At 39.0% G+C, this 15,621-nt stretch overlaps 1 protein-coding gene across 1 annotated transcript in view; it reads right to left on the reverse strand.

Moving 5' to 3' along the window:
• Positions 1-204: 204 nt before the first annotated feature.
• LOC103177344 (tolloid-like 1) overlaps positions 205-15,621 on the reverse strand; it is a 157,541-nt gene continuing 142,124 nt past the window's right edge. The window contains exons 19-21 of the mRNA XM_007891466.2: positions 11,714-11,927; positions 4,166-4,416; positions 205-2,430 (exon numbers count right to left, since the gene is read on the reverse strand). Of these exons, the coding sequence (XP_007889657.1) occupies positions 2,296-2,430; positions 4,166-4,416; positions 11,714-11,927 (600 nt within the window). The 3' untranslated portion in view covers positions 205-2,295. The remainder of the gene's footprint in view (positions 2,431-4,165; positions 4,417-11,713; positions 11,928-15,621) is intronic.

Below are 15,621 nucleotides of genomic sequence, written 5' to 3' on the forward strand. Positions count from 1 at the left end.
GGGAGCTGAAGCTTTTTAAGAACCAAGAAAAAAGTTTCCAAGTTAGGACTGAAATTAAGAATGCTTCACAATGCTGCACAATCTTAAATTTTAAGACAAAATCTTCCAGTTAAGATTCCAGGAGTATCTAGAGAGAAGAGAGGAAATAAGCATTCAAAGCTTTGTTACATTGGATAAATTATGAGAAGACATGTATTTAATGTTTGTAAAAACATATTTATTAGTGCTAGCGATGTTTTCATGACTTAGGATATAATACAGATACAAATAGATTAATTAGTGCTAACTTAGGTAGCAATCTAATGTGTCAAAAACATTGCAAAATAATATTTCTTGCAATGAGGTTTTGTTTTACTCTTGAATCTTGACCTGAAAGAATTTTAATGAGAAGCTTCAGAAGCCTCAATGGTCAGGTTATAAACAAATAGCGAAAAAATAAAGAACAAACAAGCTATAGCAAAACAGGTTCAAATGGAACTTGGCACATACAGTAACAATTTCACCATTCAGCCATACTACAAAGTTTCACCTTGCCTTACAATGCCTTTGTAAATTAATACAGAATAATGCATATGTGTTATAACTAAACCTCCAGTATTGTGGTTCATTTGGTGCAATGTGAAAAAAAGTGTTTGACATTGAACCACCACCTAAACTGTTTCAGCAGTTTTAGAAACAGGTTGCTAAAGATTTCTAAACATAACCTACATTAAATCATTTTATTCCTGTATATCTTAAACACTCCAACGATGTGGACTTCTTTTTACATGGCAAAAAATGACAAGAAAAATGTTCAAGTTGTCAAATTATTTTGAAATAAGTAGTCAAAGTTTCATTTTGCAGAAAGATTTGTCATGTGCAAGAATTTACAATGATTCACTCTAAGGCATTATTTGTTTCACAGTCTCCACAGGACTTGTGCTTTGATAGCAATGGGAACTTCATCCGATGTTCAAGCTGATATTATTCATTGTCCTTCTGTTTATGCCTGAAATAGTTTGACATTCATACAGGTTCTATAGATTGTTGGCTCATTAAACCTAAAATGATTTTGAATGTGGAATAGCACCATAAGAAATCTGCTTAACATCATATTTTCTGTGGCCTTTTCCATCTCTTCATCTGTTCGGAGATGTAAGTCTTTCACCCGGTTCCAGTTAGACCACAGTTTTAGAAGACATCCCAGTGTCCAAGGGAGTTGAACTTGAATAGTGGTAAAGATGGGTTATGCATATCATTCTGGTCTCCCACTGAAAATTGCAGCACTTTGAAATGATCACCAGTTTAATTAGTTATTTTTTTTCTTCACTCAAAACAGCGAGAACTGCACTGTTGAGGAATTGCAGTTGTCATTTTCTTTAAACGTCTGTGACCATTTTGCTCATTCTGTCTGAGAAACACTATAGTTGTATGGTTATCTATTAATCTACCTCATACACATACAATTCAATATGCTTACAATTTCAGGTGATTTACATAATACAGACCGGAGAAGCTTACAATACATAGAGCTTGAAGGCAGACTTCTTGTTATCACTCTAAGTGCAAACTACCAACACTTAAACACTATCCTGGCACATTCTGACAGCAAAATATAGGAAATGCATCAGGATGTCTAATGCTCTTAACCTATTTTTGGTATTGAGGGAATTCATAGTCTGCTAGAGTGCTCATCAGAATGAAGTCCTGTAACTGAAAGACATGATCACAGATAATACAGACACTGCGAAAAAAACATTTTTTAAAAAAAGTACAAACCTTCATAAATTATGCAGTAAATGGTTTGCATTCAGATTATCAGTTAAACCACAAATACACAAAGGACAGTAAATTTGAATGCATCGTTCCTTCTTTGTATGTCAGACGAAACATCTGTGAACGATGCTCAGCGAAATCGATCATGGTTTGATGTGGCTCATTCCCATGGACATAGCAGGTAGCTGAGTGTAGGCTTGCATAGGAGCAACCCCACTGAGTGGAACTGATCACATCTGCAGTCATTAGTGACAAACATCAAACCAGGAGACAACTTTGTAGCTTCATCATGCAGGCTTCCAGCTCTGCAGCTTCATTCCCAGATTAGCTATAAGCTGCACCTCACTGAAATCTCCACCAGGATTTGTAACCTTCACACACACACACACACACACTATCTACACACACACACAGTTCAATTGAACACGTACTTTTTCTTCATTTCCTTGCTGTACTGTTACCGTAAAATAGTTTTAGGTTATTTTGCCTTTGTTTGAAAAAAAAGAAGGGAAAAAAAAGCAACAGCGTTGAAGTTCCAGGTTACTTTTTGGTCTGTATGGCATCCTGGAATTTTGTACTTGTATATCGTATATGGAATCCTTTTTTGTTTATTGTGTCATCAGTATGGAAATGGATTAAAATGGCATCTCCCGCTGAATAGATTTCCTCAGGTGGCTGTGGAAAAAAAATTATATTATTAAGTAATAAATTCATTTAAAAATAGGAGCGGGGTTTAGAGTCTAGTGTGGAGTATAAACAACGGACTAGTTGGGGTAATGCTTTGCTTTCTGGATTAGGGAATCTGTGTAACGTTCAATAGATTTTATTATACAATTTACAAACCACGTAATAAACTTTAGATATTCAGTATATTGTTAACATTTATATATTTCGTTCTCCCTGATTATACAGATCTTACATCTGCTTCATAAGCAACACTGTGTTTACCATTACCTGGCCACTGTTTACGAAGTCTGGTAGGACCCCTTAGCATATGTGCAGAATATATTTCCTGCAGGGTGGAGCAATACATTTGAAAGATAGGACAGAACCCGACAATTTCAGACAAAAATTGCGGAGCCCATAGCCTTCCCTGTATTGGTGAATGGCACCCGGCAGGCTTGACCGCACTTTCGAATGGCAGAATGTATTGTCTACAGAAGTTAGTCGGAGGATCTGTTTCACCTTATTCACTTTGATCGTTGTTTTTGGAGTGGTTTGTGGTCTTGTGAATCAAAGGGCCTTAGAGTCTGACAAAGAAAACCTTTGGATCAACCAGCCCACTTTCTTGACCATTTGCTGTGTAGCTGAGAGGCCACCAGATCAATTTGAGTAACTGAGAAGAGATACAGTATCCATGCTTCACTCCTTTCTGAAGCAGCCAGCAAGTTTCTCACAAGACAAGGATGTGACCAAAGAAGATGCGCTGAATGTCACGTGTGTGGCAGCTGGTAACGAATTTTTATCAATGTGAATTTAAAATTCCAGCAAAACTAAACTGTTTCAGCAAAATTCAATAAACAGCCAACTTCCAGAGCAGCATAAACCAAGCAGTGCTTATTGAGCATCCTGGGTAGATCAGTCGGTTGAACACCTAATTTAAGATGAAAATGTTCTAGATTGGAATCCTACATCCATTTGAGCTCAATAAAATGGCTATCATGTCTAAAAGTAGCTTTTTGGTGGGAGGTAAGAAATGTCTCCTTACAACTAAAGGGGCTAAGCATCTGGCAATGCCAAGCATATCTGCAGCACCACACGTGTGTAGAAAACGCAAATTATATATGCTTTTAATATGTGATTTACAACTATGGTAAAGGATTGCAGGTGATTTGGTGAAACTTTTCATTGGTGGTTAAGTAAATATTTAAGGACATCTATAATTCCCTCTCTTTACATGTGTTTAAGAACATAGGAAAACAGGAACAGAAAAATGGAACAGGCACAGCCCATCAAGCCTATTCCACCAACTTATTAAATTTTGGTTGATATTTTAATCCTAATATGCCACCCATTTGTCATACTCTTTACTTTCCTCTGTTACCCAAGTACCCGTCGGTCTGTTTTTTAAGTACATCCCTACTGATTTTCTTCTTCAGCTTTCTGGGGTAGATCATTCCGCATCTTCACAACTCTCTGTTTATTTAATTTCCAAATTAGGCCAAAGCAGATCTTCATTGAAGCTGGTATGTAACATTCCAGTTCACGTACTTGTTGTATGGTCAGCTTATGGTAAGTTTATGTTGCCATCTGAGTAGCAAGTTTACCACTGTCACTTGTCATATATTTACATTGTCAAAATGTAACAATTGGCATATTGCATCATCAGTACCATTAGAGTATAATCAAAGCCTGCAAAGCTTTAGTGTAGATACTATTAGATGAACCATCAAGCAATTCTGTCACTTACTCCAGATCCACAGAACCGCCCAAGTCTTGAAGCTGTTGTATCAAACCCATCGAACAGTTCAATAAAGTCATAGCCACAGTCAGCTTCCACCTCCACTTCAAACGTCTGAAAAGAGAGCTCCACGCTGTAGCCTTTTTCTGCTAAAACCTGCCACTCACAGTCCACTTGGCCTGGGTAGTTGTTATCTCCAAACTGAGCGTGAGAAAACAAATCCTTAGATTTGATTTCAGCCTTCAGTCTGCCACCACATTCTGAAAACAAAGAAGACACTGCCGTTACAGTTTTGTAATTCAATCCCTCACACACTTCACATGACTCCAGTGACTGCAGAGAGCCTTTGCTAATTGAAATATTGAGGTTAAACTTGTGGTCTATGTCATACTTATCACATCAAACAGCCACGAGGCAACATTCTCAATGAAGCTAAGACCATGGCTTTGGACGTCTGACTCATGAATTGCTTACAGAAAACAGTCACTACACTTTACACTACACTATGAAGCACTTTTAGATGTTATCCTGCCGTAAAAAGTGCTGTATTCAATTCATTTATTATTCATTTTATCATTATTACTGTGGCCATCGACTGCTGGTTAGCGGGATACCAGTGTGCTGAGCTTTTGTTTTGTAAGTCAGGTGCCCTCTAACAATAAGACCAAGTTGCAATTAGAATCCCAACAATGAGGACTTGGTCTCTCAAGTTCACTATAAAGAATAAGGTCTGGTGGGGTGGGGGTCTGCTACCAGCCAATTCAATGAATTTACAATATAATAATAATAATCCTTGCATTTGATATAGTGCTTTTCACGTCTTCTCGACATCTCAAAGCACTTCACAGAATATGCTGTGAAGTGAATTGACTGTATATTTGTGGGCAAAACACGGCAGCCAATTGCGCACAGCAATGTCCCACAAACAGTCGTGGATTGAGTAACCAATTTATTATTGTTTTGTTTTGGAGGGATTATTATTAGGCGTGTGGAGTAAGGAAACTTGCCCAAGGTTTCGCCCTGCCTGGAATTGAACCCAGGTGTCTCGCTTGCAAGGCGAGTGCTCTAACCACTGAGCTGCAGGACTCCACAATTTGCCTATAAAATACAGTCACCGCAGTAAATCCTGTGAAGCGGTTTGAGATGTGAAATGCACTATATCAAATGCAACGATAAATTCTACATGAACCGCATTTATAATAATCGTGCATTTGACAGAGTGCCTTATCATGTTGCCAAGACCTGTCCAAAGATACTCTGTAAAGTGGTTACTAGTGATTTGAACACATAGTGTTATGTTCCCCTTCATTTTTACATGTTTATATCAGTGGTAATATGTCATCTTCAAATGCTCGCACAGTTTTAATCTGGAGGATTTGGATGGGTCAAAGAGACCAGACTGTTGTGCAATGTCACAAAAGATTATTGACGACAACAACAACAACTTGCAATTTAAATAAAAACAGAAGTCGCTGGGAGCACTCAGCAGGTCAGGCAGCATATATGGAGAAACGAAAGTGAGTCAACGTTTCAGGCTCACGACCTTTCATCAGAACTGGGGTATGTTGGGATGGAAAGGCTTTTAAGAGCTAACAGAGAGTGGGAAGGCAGAGCAAGGAAGAAGAAAAAAGGTAGAGGGCAGGGGATGATGGGTTAAACCAACGTTAATGATGTAAAACAAAGGTGAATGCAACAAAACAAGGGAATAGAGTGTTAATAATGCAAAACAAAGGGGGTGTAATTGCAACCAAACAAGCAGACCAGAGAGAGAAAAGGTGTGTCTGGGACCCAATGGTCACAGGGGAGGGGGAAGATGAGCTGTTATGGTCTGAAATTGTTGAAATCAATATTGAGGCCAGAGGGCTGTAAGGTCCCCAGCAGACAGATGAGGTGTTGTTCTTCGAGCTTGCGCTGTGGCTCATCCTTGGGCAAGTTTCCTTACTCCACACGCCTAATAATAATCCCTCCAAAAACCCAAAACAGTAATGAAATTGGTCATTTTCAATCTACGACTGTTTGTGGGACATTGCTGTGCGCAATTGGCTGCCGCGTTTGCCCACAAATATACAGTCAATTCACTTTACAGTGTGGTTTGTGAAGCGCTTTGGGACGTCCTCCCGACGTGAAAAGCGCTATATCAAATGCAAGGATTATTATTATTATTGGAACAGTGTAGGAGACCGTGGATGGAGAGGTCAGAGTGTGAGTGGGAGGGAGAGTTGAAGTAGCAAGAAACCGGAAGCTCAGGGTTGTGCTTGCGGACAGAACAAATATCAACAAAATTAGATTTGTAAAGCGCCTTTCACGTCGGGAGGATGTCCCAAGGCGCTGGACAGACAGAGTTACGGGGTGGGGGCGGGCAGGACAAGCAGGGAGATCAAAAGCACGATCAAAAAGGTGGGTCCCGAAGGTGGAGAGACGGAGGGACTCAGGATGGAGCTCCAGAAGGCAATGGAGGTGTTCGGCAAATCGGTCACCCAATCTGCGTTTCATCTCCCCAATGCAGAGGAGAAAGTGCTGGCATTGCATCTCCTGCGCTGGCATGGAAGGGTGCCAGGGGGAGGAGAGCAACTGTTGGTGGTGATGGAGGAATGAACCAGGGAGTCACAGAGAGAACAGTCCCTTCGAATGCTGAGAGGGGAGGAGAGGGAAAGATATGTTTAGTGGTTGGATCATGCTGGAGGTGTCGGAAATGGCAGAGAATTATTTGTTGGCCAACAAATTATTCGAGGAACAGCACCTCATTTATCTGCTAGGGACGTTACAGCCCTTTGGTCTCAATATTGATTTCAACAATTTCAGACCATAACAGTTCACCTTCCCCCTCTTCTGTGACCATTATCACATCATCTGGATCCCAGACACACCTTTTCTCTCTCTGGTCTGCTTGTTTGGTTGCAATTACACCCCCTTTGTTTTGCATTATTAACACCTCTATTCACCTGTTTTGTTGTAATCCCCTAGTTTGTTTTGCATCATTAAACCCTCTGTCACCCATCATCCCCTGTCCTCTATCCTATTTTCCCCTTTGTTTTCCTTGCCCTGCTTCCCCCCTCTCTGCTAGCCCTTAAAAGCCTCTCCCTCCTAACATGCCCCAGTTCTGACAAATGGTCATAGACTCGAAACGTTGACTCACTTTCGTTTCTCCATATATGCTGCCTGACCTGCTGAGTGTTCCCAGCGACTTCTGTTTTTGTTTCAGATTTCCAGCATCTGCAGTATTTTGTGTTTTGTAACAACTTGCAATTATATGATGCACGTCAAAACATATTCTGGCAAATTGGCTGCCAAGCTCACCCACAAAATACCCACAGTGACACCACATTACAGTATATCCTGTGAAACACTTTGTGAAGTTTCCACAACATGATAAGGCACTATATAAAAACATTGGTCAGCCAGGTGTCTTGACACATGCAGAAACCCATCACCATGCGTAAGAGTATCCAAACCAAACTGAAAATTCCATGGATCACACCCACACATAGAAATTCCAGAGATAGATTATTATAAACCCATGTTTCAAACTATTATTGCGGATATGCATACTTTAGTCTCGAGGTGGCATCATAACAGAAAGTCCCATATGAAACCTGGAATTTGGATGATTTGTAACATAGGAGAACCCAACTATAATGGTTGTTTTGGTTCCATAAACCCAAGCATCATGTTATAATGGGGCACAAAGCTAAAATAACCACAGCAACATCATGTTTGTTCGTGGATGCAGTGCAGGAAACACAGTTGGTGCTATTTCCTAAAAATGGCCACTGCTGTCATCACTTCCAATGTATTGCATATGCAAGAAGCACGCGGAAAATACAGATGATACCAGTTTCTTAGCATACAACACACAGGGACACTGGCAACCACAGTCACAGGTCCAGTGAACAATGTAATTCACACAATAACAAAACATGTTATAACCGGGTCATCCTTTAAATAAACAGGGGCTTCTATTCATTAATCACTGGACTAGGTGAGATTGGCTTTCAGGAATGAAAAAGATTTAACTGTTTGCAGGCTAATGTGTTCAAAGAGTTCAGATTTCACAACCTTTAAATCATTGGTGATTAATAATACATACTACCACTAGATGACAGTATAATACTTTTAAACAGTCCACTGGGCTTAACATTACTGAGAAGTGCTGTTAAAAGGTGACACGGCAAGATACCAGAGTGTGCCTGGGGAACAGCTACTACAGAAAAGAACTTAAATTTTTATAGTATCTTACCATATCAAAACAGTGATTATTGTCATGTCAGGTTTAATAACAATAGCAGCTAATTCCACAGGAAAAGTCCCACAAACACGTCAGAACTGTTAAGCACTAAATATAAATTTATATACATGTCAATTATATATAAATTGTAAATTTATATCCTCCTTAGGGATAGAGAAATGCGGGAAGAAAGAGCATTCCATTCCAACAACTATCTCTAAAATTTCCATGTGTAGGTGGGATGGATGGATCTCTCAGTTTGGTTTTGATGCTTTTAAGCGTGGTAATGGCTTTCCGCAGCTGTCAGACACCTGGATGACCAAACAAAACGTAAATCTGGATTGTATTTTATTGTATAGACAGACATGAGATGAATGACTGCTTAATCTGGAGGATTGTTGACCAGGACAGTATATAAAAAATAAATAAAATAATTATCGTTACATTTGATATAATGCCTTTCAAAGTATTTCTCAGAATATGATGCAAAGTGGAGTGACTGTCTATGCCATGGGTGAATAGTTAACAAGTTTACAAAAGAAGTGGAGGGAAGAAATTGGAAGGGGAGCAATTACCAGACTAAAGCATATAAAAGTATAAAATAGGGAAGGACAAATAAACATATAAAAGAATAAAATATTCTGCCAGAAATTTGTACATCTATTTTTAAAAAAAGTCTTGTAACCTGAAAGTCAAGCTGAACTAAAGGTTATTAGTTTGCAAAGGAACAACTTTTAGCTGAAAATGTTTGTGTTTACAGAATATTGTGAGTTCCTCTTTAGACGTATAATCGATTTCCCACAACTTCTGATACGCTTGAAAACTTAAGAGAAAAACATGTGTAGGCTTCAGTACAATATCCCTCTGTATCCCAACACTTACGCAACAAAAGGATAGTTCACTACAGTTAAAGCACAGTTACATTCATATAGCGTCTTTCACCTTGCAGAACATCTCAAAGTGCTTTACCCTGCTGGCTGGATGCCCAAGCCCTGGATTGGGGGGAATCATGATCATTTTAAATAAATCTGAAATACTTTTAAATAAAACACAAAATACTGCAGATGCTGGAAATCTGAAACAAAAACAGAAGTCGCTGAAAACACTCAGCAGGTCAGGCAGAATCTATTGAGAAAGGAAAATCAGGTCAACGTTTCGAGTCCACGACCCTTCATCAGAACCAGTTCTGTTTTATACTTTTAAATAAGTCTGAAATAAAACTGACAGCAAAATGCTAGCAATCCACATAATATAAATCTGCATCAAAAAGAGGAAGCCAGTTTGTTGTGATTAATTCGACCTGAATCCTTCACCTATTGTGATACAATATGATACAATTTACATTTATATAGCATGTCTCACGAGGAGAGGATGTGTCAAGGTGTTTTAGATTGTTGGCTGGGCATCTGAGCTCGGGGTGGGGGCCAAATTGGGTAGGGAGGGGAAAGATGACCAAAAACATGGTCAAAGAGGTACATCTTGATACAGATTAACCTGCTGTGGATCTCCAACATTTCCTGTTTTCATCCCAATGAACTAACATTCTAGTTGTTATCGGAGGATCAGAGTGTTAAATGGCTTTTTCACCAAAGCAAGTATCAAATTAGCATCTGTAAAGGTCAGGATGGGCTCATTATTGACACCAATTAATCTAATTGTGGGAGCATGGAATGTGATGCTGCAAATACAGGAAGTGTTTTTTGTTGTGATACACTTTTACCAAATAAGTTTCTGTAAGAAATAAGTAGGGGACAATTCAACCTTCCAAAATGCACTTAATACAGGAATAGAGCAATTGGGGCTTGTGTAAACCATCAATTATACTGCGGGATACTGGTCTGGCACTAGTACATTCAATAAAACAGGAGGCAGAAATGCTGAATGTAGTATTGCGAAAGAAAAGCTCTGTGCACACACCTTTCAAAAGCTTTATTTTGGTCAGCCGGTTGTCTGACACATGTGGAAACCCATCACCGTGCTTAAGAGTATCCAAACCAAACTGAAAATTATATACATCCCACCTACACATGGAAATTCCAGAGATGTTTATTGGAATAGAATGCGTACTTTCTCCCTGGAGGGAAACATCCTGCTTACCTAATTCCGAAAAGCATTAGGCACAGGTTGGCAAGAGCCAATGCTTTAGGGACCCGAGAGTGTGCGTTTGGATATAGCTGGAGTCTAACCAGCTAAATCTAAACCTTAAATTCTTGTACCAGTATCTCAGAGCTGGCAAAAGGTTTAATTTTTAGTAGCACAGTAAACCCTAGATCCATGGAACTTACAACATTGACCATGATGTTTTCCAGCTGGGGTGCGGGTAATAATAATAATCCTTGAATTTGATATAGTCATATCACATTCTCAAAATATCTCAAAGCACTTTCCAGGAATTACTAAAGTGTAGTGACTACTTGTAGGCAAATGCAGCAGCAATTTGCATTGTACACTGTTGCCAACCTGCACCTAATATTTTCCGAATTAGATAAGCAGGATGCAACCCTCCAGGGAGGGAGTGCACATTCTATTGCAACAAATATCTCTGGAATTTCCATGTGCAAGTGGGATGCATGGGAATCTCAGCTTGGTTTGGATACTCTAAAGCATGATTGGTTTCCGCATGTGTCAGACACCCAGTTGATCTCAAAAAATTGAGGGGAAGAAGTAGGCTGAGCTCAGCCATCAGCTTCAGTTTCACATGTTTAGCTGTAAGTTGTGTTGGATCTAACACTGAAGAGAATAAAGGTCTCCTTCACAATAGGAGAAGCAACCCACAAGTAATTGATCATGGAATTTATAGCACAGTGAGACAATACTGTGTCCATTAACCCTGTGCTGCTATCTCCTTTATTAAAGCTATCTGCTCTGATCTCAATTTCATGCACCCTCCCATACTCTTTCTCCCTGAAGGGAAACATCCTGCTTACCTAATTCCGAAAAGCATTAGGCACAGGTTGGCAAGAGCCAATGCTTTAGGGACCCGAGAGTGTGGATTCAAATAATAATCCAAAAGTAGGTGATAATTTATATATGCTTCACAGTTACTTGCCTTGTCATGTCAGGAGTGTCTCAAAGCTCTTCACAAATACTCTGTGAAGAGTTTTGAGATGTTCCCTGACATGACAAGACACAATTTCAAGCATAACATTATTCTAATAATTGCTAGGTGAAACAAATCCTGTTACACAAAACATTAAAGAACTCAAGATGGTTTCAGCTTCAAAAGTCAAATAAAATGGTAGGAAAGCACATTACATCTTTACTTCATATATATCTGAGACATACACTTCTAAGTGATACCTTCTAAATTCCCAGCACCTATCTGCACTTACCTGTGGAGTGGGTAGCCTGGAAACCTTTCCTTTGTACCGATGCATCCGAAATGAATCCAATGAACATTTTGTTTGTGGTCGAGAGGACTGGATCTGGCATTTTGCTGCCACAGAATCGCCCCAGAATTGGATATTTATCAGACTCTCCGTCAAACACTTCCAGATGATCGTAAGCACATTCCTGGTGTTGTTCAATGTCAAACTCGTTGAAAGTCTGGAAAACATTGACAAGATAGGAGGTGAAATTTTTTTTCCTCTGGTAAACATACTATACAATGTATATTTTAGTTTTAATCCTTAACATGTGTGTCAAGAGTTGAGGAAAGTGGCAGAAGTGAACTGGTAAGACAGATGTGCCAATATGGTCCAGTTGGCATCCTCTGTGTCTGAAGGTTGTAGGGTCAAGCCCACAGTCAGGATTGCACTTCACAGTTGAGGCTTATGTCTGATCCAAGCTCCCCCCAAATGATTCTTTCAGTTTATCCAGTGAGTAGCTGAAACGTATAATCTAGCAACGCTTTAGGTTTAATTGATCTATGTTGAGTGAACTGTTGTCAGATGGGGAATAATAATCTTTGCATTTATTAGCTGGGGATAAGGAAGAGGGGAATAAAGAGGAGAACATCAATTTGGCTTCCTGCTTCTGATCACTACCAAGCGACTTCCAGTGGAATGTTTGTGCGTGTGGATCTTGGGTCAGAACAGAACCTGGCTTCAGCTGAGATGCCCCAATAGTCTGCCTACATGCAAAACTTACACATGAAGAATAGAGACTGAGTGAAGCGCCAGCGGAAGCACATCAATAGTAAAGAGAAATAGGAGCTAAAGCATCTTCAGGAGAAGAGGGCAAATTTTTTATGACTGTCTCAAAGAATGTTCTGCCTACCTGACACAGATCATAGCTTAGGAACTTGTAACTCAGCATGTTTTCAGAAAGTTGCTAACACAAGCCACACATTTCAGAGCTAGATCGTAATTAGTTTCTCACTTATTTTGTACAACAACAACCATAAATTACATTTGTGTAGCACCTTTCACCTCGGGAGGATGTCCCAAGCCACTGGACAGTCAGGATTTAAAGTCAGGATTCTTCAGTCCTTGGTAATTTAGCCAGATACCAGGTGGTGTTTATTTACATAGTGGACATTAAAGAGGAAGCTAGATATACACATTAGGAAGAAGGGAATAGAAGGTAAAGATGGGAGTAAGGAGTAGATGGAGACTCAATTGGAGTATAGCAATCTGACGCAAATTAGTTGGGCTGATTTTCCTGTTTCTGTGTTGTACGCTCTATGTAAATATGTAAAATCTAACAAAGGAAATGGGTTACCAGCAAAATTGATTGTGGACAAGATGCTGGTCTCATTTGCAAAACATGCTTAATTCTGGAATGGAAATATGGTAGGGTGGGGTGAGATCGAATGGGCCAAAAAGTCTTCTTTATCCAAAACTGTCTTTTGATGTTGCTTGCAAATGAATAAGTAAGATTTGTTCATGAGTGAAGTGAGCCTTGTCCAGTTCATCCTTCAGCCCAAAACTTTAGAGAAATCTCTAACAATTCTCTGGGGTTAAGCCTGTGGTGTCTTGTAATGAGATTTTATATTTTAAAGTTTCAGATTAAATAGGCTTACTTACTCAATGAAAATGTTTTAAACGTGATGGGTTGGAGAGATTTATTTTTTCAACACAAGCTATTTATTGTTGCTCCCAATCCCTAATCACTTCCAAAGCTCCATGATTGAATCAGAGCTAAAGTACTAAATAAGCCATAATCATGGATTTTGATCTTCACTATCAAAATTGAAAATCAAAACATTCAAAAGTGTCTGATTCAAAATGAGATATCTTGTAAGTGAAACTTTGGTGTAATCTTAACTTTTCACTTACAATTTCACTGATTGTTTTTATATAGATAATAAAATGTTATCTTTCTTCCTTAATCATTTGTCAGCTTGGCTCAATTGGTAACATTGGTAACACTCTCACCTATGGGTGAGAAGGTTATGGGTTCAAGTCCTGTGTCTTGAGGACTTTGAGCCAGGTCTGCACCAGAGGTAGTCACCCCATGGCCTGTGGGCCAAAAGTGGCCCACAAGGCCATCAAGAAGTGGCTCACCAAACATTTGCACAAATCTAGGCGAGTCTGTTTTAAATCACTGTTTTTTTCCAGTTGCTGCTGTGTGGCGAGGGTTATGGAGTGGCCATAAATCAAGAAGTATTCAATCAAGAAAATGTATTTGTTTGGCTGATCAAAAAGGTTGGCCACCACAGTTCTAGGCTGACATTCCAGTGCATTGTTCGGGGAGTACAGCATTGTCAGAGATGCCTTCCTTCAGATGAAATAATTTCGCCCGCAAAACACAGTCACTACACTTTACAGTATATTCTGTGAAGTGCTTTGAGATGTCTCAAAGTTGTGATAAGATGCTAATATCAAATGCAAGGATTATTATTATTGGATTATTATAAACCAATGTCTCATCTGCTTGTTAAAGTGGACATTCACGATCCTATAAAACTATTCAAAAAGAGATGATAATTACTCCCAGTATCCTGGCCAATAATCTAGAGAAATGTATTTGCCTCCTGGCTGTTTGTGGGACATTGCTATGCAGAAAGTGGTTGTTGTATTTGCCTATAAATACGCAATCATTATACTTAACAGCAAGTGCTATGATGTGCTTTGAGACATTTCAACACGATAAGCTGCTGTAGCAAAGTCAATGATTTTTAAAATTATTATTTTGCCCAAAGCTTCACATATGCTATCATTTATTGTACCTTGAATGCTCAGCAGCCTTCACAATGAAAACAGACGAAGAAAACTTCAAACAGTTAAAGATTAATGACATTGGTTGCTGATAGCATTCAGTTATAGGGAGTGAAATTCCACCTGATCCTCAATGTGCTTTCTTAACATTTCGGAGTGTCTAGAATCTGGCAAGTTCTACAGTCTTCATTTTAGAATTTTTTTCTGTCAGTTCTTTTAAGAAATACAAAAAAAATTGAAAGTCAAGATTGAATTCAGCAATTTGCCAAGCTCTGCCCACTCTGAAATGCCAAGTAAATAGCGTAAATTTCTCCCCCACATCTGATATGTGCTGATCACAAATAGGAGCAACATTTTCGTTAAATGTGTATAATGGGAAACAAGATCACAAGATAGGTTCAGATGAAGAAGACCCTTCAGCCTATTTGATCTCAACGTGGAAAGAAAGATCAACAGTATTAGCAACGGGTGCTATGACAGACTGTCATGGCGTTAATGATGCATCAAAACCTTTACTGCTCTGCATAAAAGCCATCAGGTGGAATATACTATTTTCCTTATGTTTTAAAATGTCAGATGGATAGATACAGAAGTGTCCGTGTTTGAAGATAGAGCAATACAAATATTTTAGCTAATCTGAAATTACAAAGAAAATAAATGCTAAAGGGAGGAATGAAAATATTAATCTTTGTAACTCTTTGCTTTCTTTTGACTACAACAGGTGGTTAAACAATTTAATGGAAGGATCAGAGTAATTTCTGCCTGTGATGATATATACACTAGTCTTGTATCTAAAGCACACTAAAGATAAAAATGATGCCAAATGTGTAACAAGAGTTATAAAAGTGAACAAATTGTTGATTTGGTCTACTCCTCAGAGATTACATTATTTTCGAAAGGGTTATGGAATAGGAATGCATAGGAATGTATAGGGCCCTGATAAGAACAATGTGGTCCCTCTGGCTGATCCCAATATACTTTTTTAAAAAATAACCCTCACTACTCATACTCCCGCGCTACTCATATATTTCCTACTCCTCAATTACATTAACAACTGGCATTGATATAAAGGCCTTTTTCAAATTACTTAGGATAGTCCTTCTCCACATCTATTTATATCTGTCTCTCCTCCTTTCACC

Source organism: Callorhinchus milii, unplaced genomic scaffold (genome assembly GCF_018977255.1).
Source record: "Callorhinchus milii isolate IMCB2004 unplaced genomic scaffold, IMCB_Cmil_1.0 Scaffold1, whole genome shotgun sequence".
Taxonomy (NCBI): Eukaryota; Metazoa; Chordata; class Chondrichthyes; order Chimaeriformes; family Callorhinchidae; genus Callorhinchus; species Callorhinchus milii.